A 14,028-nucleotide genomic window follows, 5' to 3' on the forward strand; every position below is an offset into this window, starting at 1 on the left:
TAGTGGTCAGTGGTCAATCAAAGGTACAATAGTTAGATATATATAGTGGTCAGTGGTCAATCAAAGGTACAATAGTTAGATATATATAGTGGTCAGTGGTCAATCAAAGGTACAATAGTTAGATATATAGTGGTCAGTGGTCAATCAAAGGTACAATAGTCAGATATATATAGTGGTCAGTGGTCAATCAAAGGTACAATAGTTAGATATATATAGTGGTCAGTGGTCAATCAAAGGTACAATAGTTAAATATAGATAGTGGTCAGTGGTCAATCAAAGGTACAATAGTTAGATATATAGTGGTCAGTGGTCAATCAAAGGTACAATAGTTAGATATATATAGTGGTCAGTGGTCAATCAAATGTACAATAGTTAGATATATATAGTGGTCAGTGGTCAATCAAAGGTACAATAGTTAGATATATATAGTGGTCAGTGGTCAATCAAAGGTACAATAGTTAAATATAGATAGTGGTCAGTGGTCAATCAAAGGTACAATAGTTAGATATATAGTGGTCAGTGGTCAATCAAAGGTACAATAGTTAGATATATATAGTGGTCAGTGGTCAATCAAATGTACAATAGTTAGATATATATAGTGGTCAGTGGTCAATCAAAGGTACAATAGTTAGATATATATAGTGGTCAGTGGTCAATCAAAGGTACAATAGTTAGATATAGATAGTGGTCAGTGGTCAATCAAAGGTACAATAGTTAGATATATATAGTGGTCAGTGTTCAATCAAAGGTACAATAGTTAGATATATATAGTGGTCAGTGGTCAATCAAAGGTACAATAGTTAGATATATATAGTGGTCAGTGGTCAATCAAAGGTACAATAGTTAGATATATATAGTGGTCAGTGGTCAATCAAAGGTACAATAGTTAGATATATATAGTGGTCAGTGGTCAATCAAAGGTACAATAGTTAGATATATATAGTGGTCAGTGGTCAATCAAAGGTACAATAGTTAGATATATAGTGGTCAGTGGTCAATCAAAGGTACAATAGTTAGGGTTATTTTTTCTACTATATCCTGCAATATATTTCGCAATTTCCAATTCAAAATGAGTACATATTTAACTATTAAATGATAATTTCTATCAATATAGTTGATGTAGATATTAATTCGCTGAGATAAACTTTCATGAAATTTCAAAAGTGAATCGCACATGAATAAAATTTGGTTTACAGTACAAACTGTAAACATATCTATCTTAGTGCTACTGTGAAAAAAAATATGAAAAGGTAAGACATGGATACTTCATGACTAATAAATAAAAAGTAAAGTAATTCTCATAAATAAGATGGAAGGAAATTTATCCGACATGCCATTATTAAAGTACGATTTAGTAACTGACAAAGTACTTACAGCAATTTTCGGGTTCATCAGAGGCGTCACCACAGTTGTCCTTGCCATTACAAACAGCGTCTATGTGTATACACTTAGAGTTGTTGCACTTGAATGACATTTCTGATCCACAAGGTGGCACCACTGTACAATTGGCTTCGTCGGAATGGTCGGGACAGTCAGGGAAGCCGTTACAAGTTAGATTTTTATTTATACACGTGCCGTTCTGTTTACATGAAAACTGGTTAGGTTTACAGGGGTGGAATACTACAAAGCAAACATAAAGAGAAGATAATAATTATTCAAATCATTAATGTTGTCATGTTAAAAAGATTTCTGTTAAAGTGAACGGGTCCTCTTCTAATCATTTTTTTAAGTAAGTAAACTTTCTCTTTAACAGATTTCCTCTGTCATCGAAATTCTGAGAACTCAAGTCAAACAATTTTAATTGCCATTCCCCCAACTTAATATAACATGGTTAACGTGCCAGAGGAAAAGCTTTAAGGCCTATCTTCTTTTATTGATCACATCAAATATGGAGCTATCAGTTGGTGATCAACGGGACTACTTCAGGTACTATGTGATACCTACTTTGTGCGGGACTATTGTTTCTATTGGTGATGGAATGACGTTAAACGATGATACCCGTGCTAACGTCATTTCAGCGGGAAGATTACAAAGATTTGAGTTCAATCACCATTGGAGATACAAGTCCTGCACAAATGTTATCAGCTATCACGTGGTACATGAATAAGTCACATTTGAGCACTAACCTCTCACATCTAAAACAAAATTCTCAAACTTGAACTATCTATATGTATAATTCAGATGATCTCCCTACATTTCATTAATCTTTAGGAATATGGGGGTTTCCCAAAAACAGGGGTAAAGAACAATTTACCGTTGATTGACCTGCCAGTAATTATGAGGAAACTCACATCAAATGATGTCACCAAACTCACATCAAATGATGACATCATATCCGCCGGATGGTTGGACTAATTGACGGTAAATTTTACTTTACCCACATTGTTTTGCGATCTCAAAACTCCCGTATTGAAATGCTATCTGATACAGGAGTTTGTGTATCTCTCCGTTAAACGTACCACAAGACGGTGGTTCATCGCTATTGTCTCCACAGTCATCGTCACGATCACACACAAAGATGTTACGGATACAGCGCCGATTCTTACACATAAACTCGTCCCTTTTACAGTGTGCTGGGGCTGAAATTAATTATAAAACAAGTGTCCCATCTCTGCATAAAATCACAAAATGAATACTGTAAATACCACATAAACAAGCACTCACTGGCACCCACAAAGGATTCAAACTTGTAACCCAGAGATGGAGGGCTTAATGGTAATATGTTGAAACATCTATAGAGTTTCAATAACAATAGCACTGATTAAAAAATTATTTTTTTTTTTTTAAATCATTGATTTTTTTCCAAACTCCAATGGTTACTTTCCCTGACGTTATATACACCCTTGGATTATCTCATAGTAACACTGGAGGCAACATATTTAGTCAACACAGATAATATGATCCTTTGATATACACCAAAGAAATTGTAAAACAGCACACTATGGTTGACTGTATTGCTTTGAAGTTGGGTGTCGCTCTGTGATCTTCAAATGAAGTACCTGTAGGCCTGTGATTGGTCAGTTTTTATCTCCTGAACTGCCTCTAGTTTTACTATGTGGATATAGTAACCCCTGGAGTATCGAGGATGATATACATACTACTGAATGGATTACACTTTTCAGCCATGGTAAGCATTTTTAAGTTATTTGACTACAAGTTATATACTTACGACAACCTTTAGATATTCGCTCGTCCTCTCCATTCGGGCAGTCAATGTCGCCGTCACATTTCCATTGTTTCGGGATACAGCGCCCTGTGCCATTACATAAGTACTCATTCTCCTGGCATGTCCTGTTTGTTGTTGCTGTAAAATAAAGGAGTTTGTGAACAAAAGACACTCAATTCATACATCAATACACGAGCCTACTCAAATTGAATAATATGTAGACCTTATTTAACGTAAAAACTTGTATAATTTGCACACCAATGTAATTTGTGGAGGTACTTTTTGGGACTGAAAATGCTGAACATGAAGACAACTATAACATCCTTTAAACAAGAGGCCCAGAGGGCCTGTATCGCTCACCTGGTTTTTTGTTAGTAATTATCACAAGACTCTGACAATTAGAAAAATAAGCAAAATTGACTCCCAAAGTTTAATTTTTGAATCACAACCATACAATGATGCTATTGATACCATACAAATATGCTATCCAATACATAGGTTCAGAGACAAAGTAATTTATATGAAAATAGTAGCCTAATTGACCTTTTGACCTCGCATCTATTGCCGTCTAAGGCCCGGGGGGTCAGCCCTATCATTTGTACAATTTCAAATCCCAACCCTATAAAGATGCTACCATTGCATTATAAGTGCTCTTCCATTCTTAGGTGCAGAGAAGAAGTCGTTTATATGGAAATAGCTAAATTGACCCCTTTTGACCCCATCCTTCAGGCCCCCGGGGGGTCAGTCCCATCATTTGTAAAATTTTGAATCCAAACCCTATAAGGATGTAACCATTGCATTATGAGCGTAATCCCATGTTAAGTTGCAGAGAAAAAGTCATTTATATGGAAATTGACCACTTTTGACCCCGCCCCTCAGGCCCCCGGGGGTCAGTCCTATCATTTGCACAATTTTGAATCCCCACACTATAAGGATACTACCATTGTATTTTGGGTGCTATACCGTGCTTAGTTTCAGAGAAGAAGTCGTTTATATGGAAATAGCCAAATTGGCCCCTTTTGACCCCGCCCCTCAGGCCCCCGGGGGGTCAGCCCCATCATTTGAACAATTTTGAATCCCCACCCTATAAGGATGCTACCATTGCATTATGGGTGCTATCCCATGCTTGGTTTCAGAGAAGAAGTCGTTTATATGGAAATAGCCAAATTGAACCCCATTTGACCCCACCCCTCAGGCCCCCGGGGGTCAGCCCCATCATTTGTACAATTTTGAATCCCCATCCTATAAGGATGCTACCATTGCATTATGGATGCTATCCCATGCTTGGTTTCAGAGAACAAGTCGTTTATATGGAAATAGCCAAATTGACCCCTTTTGACCCCGCCCCTCAGGCCCCCGGGAGTCAGCCACATCATTTGTACAATTTTTAATCCCCAGCCTATAACGATACTACCATTGCATTATGAGTGCTATCTCATGCTTAATTTCAGAGAAGAAGTCGTTTATATGGAAATAGCCAAATTGACCCCTTTTGACCCCGCCCCTCAGCCCCCGGGGGGTCAGCCCCATCATTTGTACAATTTTGAATCCCCACCCTATAAGGATGCTACCATTGCATTATGGGTGCTATCCCATGCTTGGTTTCAGAGAAGAAGTCGTTTATATGGAAATAGCCAAATTGACCCCTTTTGGCCCCGCCCCTCAGGCCCCTGGGGGGTCAGCCCCATCATTTGTACAATTTTTAGTTAGTAGCCCATAAGGATGCTACCAGTCAAATTTTGTTGAAATCCGACCAGCGGTTATGGAGAAGAAGTCGATTGTTGACGGACGGACGGACGGACGGACGACGGACGACGGACGACGGACGCCACGGTATGGCATAAGCTCACCTTGGTCCTTCGGACCAGGTGAGCTAAAAATATTCAATTTTCAAGCAAGCTGATAGATAAAAAAGATATGACATATTAATTCCTTTAAAACTCACAACAGAGGAGCATATTATACAGATCGGTCCATTAAAATCATTGATTATCCTCCCATCACGGTGATCTGGCGCGACGCGTCGTCACCATCAAAGGGTTGCGATGATCCCCCGCGATGGGCCGATGTATCACCGAGGTTCCGTCACCGAGTATCCTCGTGACCATCGCGTGTTGCGATGACCTCCGCGATCCCCCGCGATCGTAGCACGATCGGTCACCGAGTGTCAGCAGGGATCATGGCGAATGGCTAAAATTTACCTGTAAAGTTGGTTGTCGGCAGCGGTCGTATGTTCGCTGATTTGTAACTGTTTTTTTGTTTTGGCAAGGTATTGATTAATTTGAGATACTGTTTGTTATAATTTCTGTCAAAAATGTTTGTTGACTGACCTAAATAAATTATTAATGTATATATATATGTGTGTGTGTATGTGTGTTATAATGGCAGAAATAAGTTTTTACTGCACGTGTCAACCTCCCTGAGCTGAATCTGTACTGACATTTTCTTACTGATCGTTCGTTTTTGTCCATTTACTAGGTAACAGATAATACAGAAATACGGTATATTGTTTTTAAATCTATTATTTGATTTTCGATTTTCAGTTAGACATGCCGTAAATTCGGCATCCTATACAGTAGCAGCCAACAAAATGATACTTTAATTATAAGAAACTGAAAGATGAATACATTTGTAATTATTTGTGAATTTCGCTCTGGTGTACAGAGGAATTACATATTTTGTATTACCTTGATAAATACAAAGGGATTAGGCACAAGATATTACAACTTATGACGTCTTATCCAATCATCGTAAAATATTTACAGATGATGACATAGAAACGTGCTGTGAACAAATGAATATACCGAGTTAAATCCACAAAATGTATAGTAGATTGAACAAAATCTATTTACCGGTATGCATGGTTCTAAATACATGTACTGAATATGCATATTATTATAACTATAAGTGAATTGTATTTCTTAATTTCAAATATTAACTGTACATTTATAAGCGATGTTGACAAAATGTGTTCCATTGTCATACAAGCACACTCGGGTCTTGTTTCTGTATTAACATGTATGTCATAAAAGTTGTGCATATTACAGAGAATTTCAAAAGATTATAAGTTTTTCATCTTGCTTAACGATTGTTTACGATCGATATGGGTTTCCCCGCTTTGTCACTGGATTGAGTGCACTAAATATTGCTATCGTAATGTCTCGGAGTAAAAGAAAATCTGAAAATATTTTGCATTGTATCTTATTTTATATTGGCGTAATGTTACCGAAAATATCGAACATCGTCCCAACGACCACTAATAAGCACTAAATTCACCCTTTTCAATTCTCCTATTTAATTCAATTTATTCCGTGGACCTTACGGTCCATAAGTGCAAATTACAACATTTCAAATATACTTTATATTACAAAAGAGATGATTTCACACCCACATTCGCCAGTGAGAAGATATTCTTTGGCTATTACAAACTCGATTGAAACACAGTATCTACTAAGTTAAAGTACATGTATTTGTACTAGTGTACATAATCTAAGGGTAGAATGCTTTACAATTCTATGTAACTATTGAAAACCTTTTAGATTAATTTTGTAAATTACGAAATAAAATAAATTATCATTTAGATTTGTGACCAATAATTACCCTCCTAAATTCTCACGAAATCAATTGACATCTAAGTGTTTATTCATAATAGCGATAAAAAAGATAGCTTGACACTGGCCATTAATAAGTTTCAATTACCACAAATTCCTTTTATGTAATCGGTGCGTTAATGACGTGCCAGTGTCAGAGGTTGGGACATGTTGTTTTAGTAACTCTAATTATGGTGCTATATGTGAACAACAAGAACTTAATCGGTTTCTCAATACTCATTGTGTAATGAAGATGACCTTTATTTTAAGATAAATGTGTGCAACCCTCATCCGCAGACTACACTCTTCAGCCTCCCGCTGTGATAGACAGATTTACCTGTGTCCGGCCGGCTAACTGGTCATCGGAAGCAAGGACGTATGTCGCCACGTGCCGAAAAATGTCCAAATATAACCACTGCAGCTTGACACGTATGTGTTGTCATAGCGACGGCTGCCCCAGATCATAGCCACAGGCGTTTACCTGTAGACTTTTTTCAAAATGTAGCGTGTGCAGTCAGTTATGGTACATTGGTTTTCGATAGAAGATCAAACTTTAGTACGGTTATTGTACATGTGGTATTATCCAGATTATCCGTGCATGATCTGTTTTATAAATAAAGACACTAATTAATGAATGAATTTCAGCAAAATATGAACAAGTCATGTACAATATGAAAGCTGAATGTTTTTTTTGTCAGAAAAAATGGATCGATATATATCACTCCACTAAATGATACATATATGTATTTGTGTTATGGCGGTTCTCAAAACTTTATATGTATAATTAAAGCCGCCAATTCACGAAAATGAAATAAATCTGCTCTCAAGATATATTGTTAGACATAATTACTTATATACAAAACGTTCTGTTTAGAATCATGCCATATATCATGAAAGAACTAGGAGACATCAGCTTACCCGGGTCGGGTCTTGGATAACATAATGAAGGACGTATCAGTCGTTGATATGATACATGTATTCATGTGTATGTGTAGTCACTGGGAATATTGGAATTTTACCAAAGAAATAATAATCACTTTTGATTACAGAAAACAATTGACTTTTTCCTTAATTACCAAGATCGGTAGCAGAAATATTAGTTCGTAATATTTACACAACGGTATGTTTACATGTATGAAAATAAAATCATTGTCACAGCTTGAAAGTTTCCTCCGCCTGTATACAAGGTTGGTTAATTTTATTATTGTAAATAATACGAAATAATACTTCACGATATATAATAATATATCAAGGACGAATATATATATAAAACTCATCATCGAAATTTCAATGGTGCTGCTAAATGTTCACAGACATGATGTCTATCGATAATCAAAAACCATAACTGACTGCACACCCTACATTTTGAAAAAAAAAGTCTACAGGTAAACGCCCGTGGCTATGATCTGGGGCAGCCGTCGCTATGACAACACATACGTGTCAAGCTGTAGTGGTTATATTTGGACATTTTTCGGCACGTGACGACATACCTACGTAAAATTCGTCCGGAATATTGCAAGAATTTTATTAATGAACAACATTACGTATAACTTAACGCCAGAGACAGATGATACTGACGGCTTCTGGATAATCTTCCGACATGGATTTATTCGTCCTTGCTTCCGATGACCAGTTAGCTGGCCGGACACAGGTAAATCTGTCTATCACAGCGGGAGGCTGAAGAGAGTGTAGTCTGCGGATGAGGGTTGCACACATTTATCTTAAAATAAAAGTCATCTTCATTTCACAATGTGTATGAAACTTATATTTAGAAACCGATTTTATTTTAAGTTCTTATTGTAAACATCAATCCTTGTAAACATGAATTCTTGGAAGTATATTGGTATAGCTATAAAGCGGTCGTAAGCTACATTAGAGACGATACACTATACATACACAAGACCGTTCTATTAGTTATCGACCTCAAACTATTTTCTTTAGACCTGGCTATAATTTAAGACAGGTGCACGATGAAATAGACTATACTAGCTAGTGATGGCAAGTTTAGATAAGGTCGTCGTAATTCGGCCGTCGAATAAATTTAAGACATAAATAATAATAGTGATATTTTTTTTTAGAAAATGGTGTCAAAATTCAAACTAGTAGAGAAACTTTAAAACACAAAATAAGGACATGTCAGTGAACTCCTTTGAACCTTCAATATTTGACCCAAGGCCGTCTCTATGATATTTGACTGATGTCACCAACATTAGTCCCGGTCGCTGAAAATTTGGCCACCACTATAAAATTAGACTGAGGTCATCAAAATTCGACCCGGTCGTTAAAATTAGATAATTGCTGTAAATTAGACTGGGCCATCACAATTTGACCCAGTCGCTAAAAATTAGACTCGTCACTGAAACTTAGACCACCACTATAAAATTAGGCTTGGATCATCAAAATTAGACCCGCCACTGAAAATTAGATCACCGCTGCAATATTCGACTCGGTCACCAAATTAGACACGAAGTCTTAAATAAGACGGTCTCTATATAGACTGATGTCATCAAAAAATAGGGGGTTTGGGAATTAGTACACGAACTATGGCATGTATTTCTAGACAATTTTGTTCAGAATTATTAGATCAATTTTCCATAAATATAAGACCAAATCGAAGAAGAAAAATAGTACTTTGTATTGTGTTTAAGTGTATATGCTCACACAAACACTGCGTAATTTGTGAGGTACATATATGGTATCTATACGATACGTATATGGTAAATATAGTTATGTATCAATCAAAATCAATACTATGAAATATTCCATTTTATACGGAATGCTTAAGCAGCACCCATACAAAAGGACGGAAAGATTCATTTTAAAATAATAACTTATAAAATTGAGAAGCGCATTCAAAAAGTAAAAAGTTTTTAATTCACGATTTCTTCTTTATTTCCCGATCTTTCCTAAATATCATACACCAAAATTGAGATTGGATTATTCCCTTTCCAATGCTGTCTTCCAATTTTTGCTGACATTTCTGTATCGATAGTTATCAACTTACCTGTATTTTACTCACTATATGGCTCTACTCTCTACACATGCAACCAGCTGTGAAGTATACAGGTACATAACTCACCGCGGAAGGAGGAAGGGGTGTTAGGACACACGTGTAATTAACACATCCCATGGTGATATATGGTATCTATAATCTATACGATACGTATATGGTAAATAGAGTTATGTATCAATCAAAATCAATAGTATGAAATATTCCATTTTACACGGAATGCTTAAGCAGCGCCCATACAAAAGGACGGAAAGATTCATTTTAAAATAATAACTTATAAAATTGAGAAGCGCAATGCTGTCTTCCAAGTTTTGCTGATTCACGATTTCTTCTTTATTTACCGACCGATCCTAAATGTCATACACCAAAATGGAGATTGGATTATTCCCTTTCCAATGCTGTCTTCCAAGTTTTGCTGACATTTCTGCATAGATAGTTACAGTACCTGAACCGTTTAACGTTCCCAGCCTAACGCAAACGTAACTCAAAAAATCCGTCCGTTAGCTAACGCTTACGATTGCTAACGATTAACGATCAACGATTAACGCAATAACGATTTACGCAAAACGCTAAACGATCGGCAAGCATAGACCGGAAATACCATTGTTATAATCACGGAAATGGCTTGACGATAAATAAATTACGGATCTTGACGTTCTGAAATACAAACGAAAGTATAAAAAACGGGAGTATGTTTAGGATTAAAATTTCTGTATACCATATAAACATTTGCCTATGAAAACTATATGGACACGATGAGGTCAAAGACGACAGCACTCAATACGAAGTTTCCACTTTACAGGTACAAAATGTACGTTTACAAAATGAATTACATGTGCAACTGTATGTATTAAGAAAGAATGGTATTATTCTAAACTGTCTCATTCACCCGATATTTTAAGAATAACAAATTATTACAACATCTCTTTACTGATAATAACACAATGAAGTAAAAAACGACTGAACTCGATATGAAGTTTCCACTTTACACGTACATGTGTACGTTTACAAATTACGTGTACAACCGTATGTATTAAGAGAGAATTGTATTATTGCAAGGGTCATATTTATCCGATATTTTAAGAAATTACAAACAAATTGTTACAACAACACTTTATTGATAATATTATCATCACAATGTCATAATTTTAGTGAAGCGATCAGGCGTATACCGGTACTTTAAATAGTATCATGGTGTCGAAATGACGAATAAACGATTTTCACACAAACACATTTAAAATGCATTATTAGTACATCAAATTTCCATCTATATGCTTGATTTCTATTATCGATATTTCATAACTCAACAATTGTAATAAGTAACATTCTATAGTGTTTCCCGCATCAATCACAAGTTTACGTTTGTTTTATTTTTCAGATTGTCGAAAGGCTCTTCCGCTTACCATGGAAAACGTATTATCGGAATATTTTTCATAAAGGATTATACATTGTATTACTAGGGTGTGCATTTATAATTATAGATATACAGTATATGTGTACATAAAAGTTCATTGCTTACAATTGACTAGGCATCGATTTTAGGATCGCACATGTACATTTAAAAATGTACGTACTACATGTACATACATGTACGCCACAGTACAGCTACTGTAATAAAGATTAAACATTTGAATTCGTGTTTCGCCATTTGCAGTTCTCTCATTATATATAGTTCATGCATATAGTCAAGATATAAAGAATGAAAATATTCCCCTTCCAGTTATCTATATTCAAATTAAGTCAATTATGCAAAATCATTGATGACAACAACGATGAAGATAGTGATGCAGATGTACACTGAAGATTATTGTAAAATTGCATTGCGACAATTTTCTACGTATATTTGTAACCGGTGTAAGAAACAAAGTGATTTGATCACATATCACATCAAGCAACTCTGCAATTTACAGTTACAAACAAATAATTATTCATACAATGTATAAGTGTGATAAGCTAATTCATTCCAACGTAATATATAAGAAAGCATATTGTAAACATCAAAACTTTGAAATACGACAGTACGTGAAATGTACTGTCACATTGTACGGGGCACAGGTAAGTTGGGTATAGAGTTAATCTCCCTCCCAAGAAGGTGTTAATTACAGGTGAACTCCGCCCGTGGGTCGACACAAGGTAACACCTGTCGTGACCTTTATACCTGTACAGGTAAAATACCCGTGCGCGTCACGCTGGGAATTGAAGAGATTCAAGGTACAAATAACAACGAACACGTGTGAGAAGTTAATTGTCCAGGTTTTTTTTATTGATATGAACAAAAACGTATATCCGTGTCTGATTTGACACGCGTACAGTACGTGTGAAGGCTTACAATATAACGTACCTGCTCAGTTCGAATTCTGAACACGTGTTCTACATGTAGATGTAGGTATACTCGTACATTACGGACATTCTTGTATCTGAAGAAATGCAAACGTTTACATCTTTTTATTCCCTTTTCCATTTTCATATAAATACAAGTACTAATATATAAATAATTGCGTTTAAAAAATATTTACATGTAGATGCCAAATCTCACCTCTTTCCGTGTTCAAACTCGTCATGTTAATGATTTTTAAACTTCACGAATTTATTTACAAATCTCCCGAGTTGCGTTCTTCGTACGTTGATAATTTTCAACATAACGAGAACAATATTACCCAGCGTGTCTGTAATATCGTTTTTATATTTTTATTATCTGTTTTAGCTATTTTCGTGAGTAATCTTTCAATTGTCGTGGATTTTTTCTAAAAAATTGCTTTGGACATTAATGTTCTGTAAGACAGTTTCGTTAATATTTGAATTGCTTTCGCAGAAATAATAATAACAGAAACATATATACATATATGATATATGCTTCTGATAATAATAATAAAAAAGTGAAAATCACATTAAGTTTTGTAGTTTTGATAATTAATACATTTATTATTTCTGTCGGGAGGAGGAAGGGGTGTTAGGACGCGTGTAATTAACACATCCCATGGTGATCGATGTTGTACAGGTAAATGACGAGCTATATCCTATTTTAATAAGGACGAATAGAGAACAATAGGGGCTAATACAGGTAAGTTATAGTCTCTTTTAGAAAACGATTTACCAGTGAAACACCTGTGCGATAAAGTCACAGCAAGAACATTAGTACTCTTCTGACTTTTTTATTACATTTTCTTTTCAAAATCACATTATCAACATGCATATCTATTATACCAAAAATATACGTAACTTAATTTCCCACATCTTATATCATGAAAATCTTACAATCCTGAATTATTATATATCCATTTTGCCTGAAATATTTATAATAATAAATATTTAGAGATTTACGGCATATGCATCGCTAACTATATGAAGCATTAGCGGCTAAATACTACAATTTTACATCTATAACACATTTATCTGAAGCTTCATATCTCTTATCCTCGGTTTCTTATAAAATTCAAGATCATTCAGATAAGCCACATTGAAATTAAACCCATCGCTAAGTAAAAAAAAACTTTAATGTAAACAATGCGGTAGTTATTTTATCAACGCTGTATTCGAATTAGGACAGCTATGCAGTACGGTAACATACAAATGTAGAAAGTCGATTATTCACCTTAAATACTCTAAACATGTATGTATTTCATGAGACAAGCAAATACTTGTACGATTGTCTTTTTATACGTATATGAATACGTTTTTATGACTCTTGAATACATTGATTAATAAAAAAGAGATTTTGAAAAACATATATTCATGTTACAGCAACGCTTTCTATCGACAGAGGATTTGCTTTGGTCAGCCAATCATAAAAAAAAATGTTTTCCACTGAGTGTCACCGATCAGTGTGGGACATAAAAACAGCTTTATTATTTTCTAGGGTTAGGGTTAGGATTAGGTTAACCCTTAACCATTCATACAAAAGGGCAGTGAAAAACATACAGAACACACAGTATATTTAAACAACAAGTTAAACAATTATCAAGGCCGCTTTCCTCAGAGTTTTTAATAAAGAGGCCTAAATCCTGTAGAAATTGTAGATCATTAGAAGACAAAAGTCGTTCCAAATTTTAAAAGAATTTTTCTCGCTGTAAAGTTAACGGTTCGCTTGAAATGAAGTTGGTTTCATTCTCAATGTCGTTACAAAATATGCCAGAAGACGGGGAATCTTTTTAGTGACAGAAGTTATTTACCGTTACAGGTTCTGCTAAATAAATATTGCAAGTTTTGCTGGATTAATATTCATAAAATTGCCCACCAATGAACAAGCGTGTCCAAGTTATCGG

At 35.4% G+C, this 14,028-nt stretch overlaps 1 protein-coding gene across 1 annotated transcript in view; it reads right to left on the reverse strand.

Moving 5' to 3' along the window:
- The window catches only part of LOC138310073 (prolow-density lipoprotein receptor-related protein 1-like), a 47,560-nt gene extending 39,088 nt beyond the window's left edge, over positions 1 to 8,472 (reverse strand). The window contains exons 1-4 of the mRNA XM_069251216.1: positions 8,331 to 8,472; positions 3,170 to 3,304; positions 2,460 to 2,579; positions 1,375 to 1,620 (exon numbers count right to left, since the gene is read on the reverse strand). Coding sequence (XP_069107317.1) covers positions 1,375 to 1,620; positions 2,460 to 2,579; positions 3,170 to 3,304; positions 8,331 to 8,472 — 643 coding nt within the window. The remainder of the gene's footprint in view (positions 1 to 1,374; positions 1,621 to 2,459; positions 2,580 to 3,169; positions 3,305 to 8,330) is intronic.
- Positions 8,473 to 14,028: the final 5,556 nt, after the last annotated feature.

Source organism: Argopecten irradians, chromosome 16 (genome assembly GCF_041381155.1).
Source record: "Argopecten irradians isolate NY chromosome 16, Ai_NY, whole genome shotgun sequence".
NCBI classification, from domain to species: domain Eukaryota; kingdom Metazoa; phylum Mollusca; class Bivalvia; order Pectinida; family Pectinidae; genus Argopecten; species Argopecten irradians.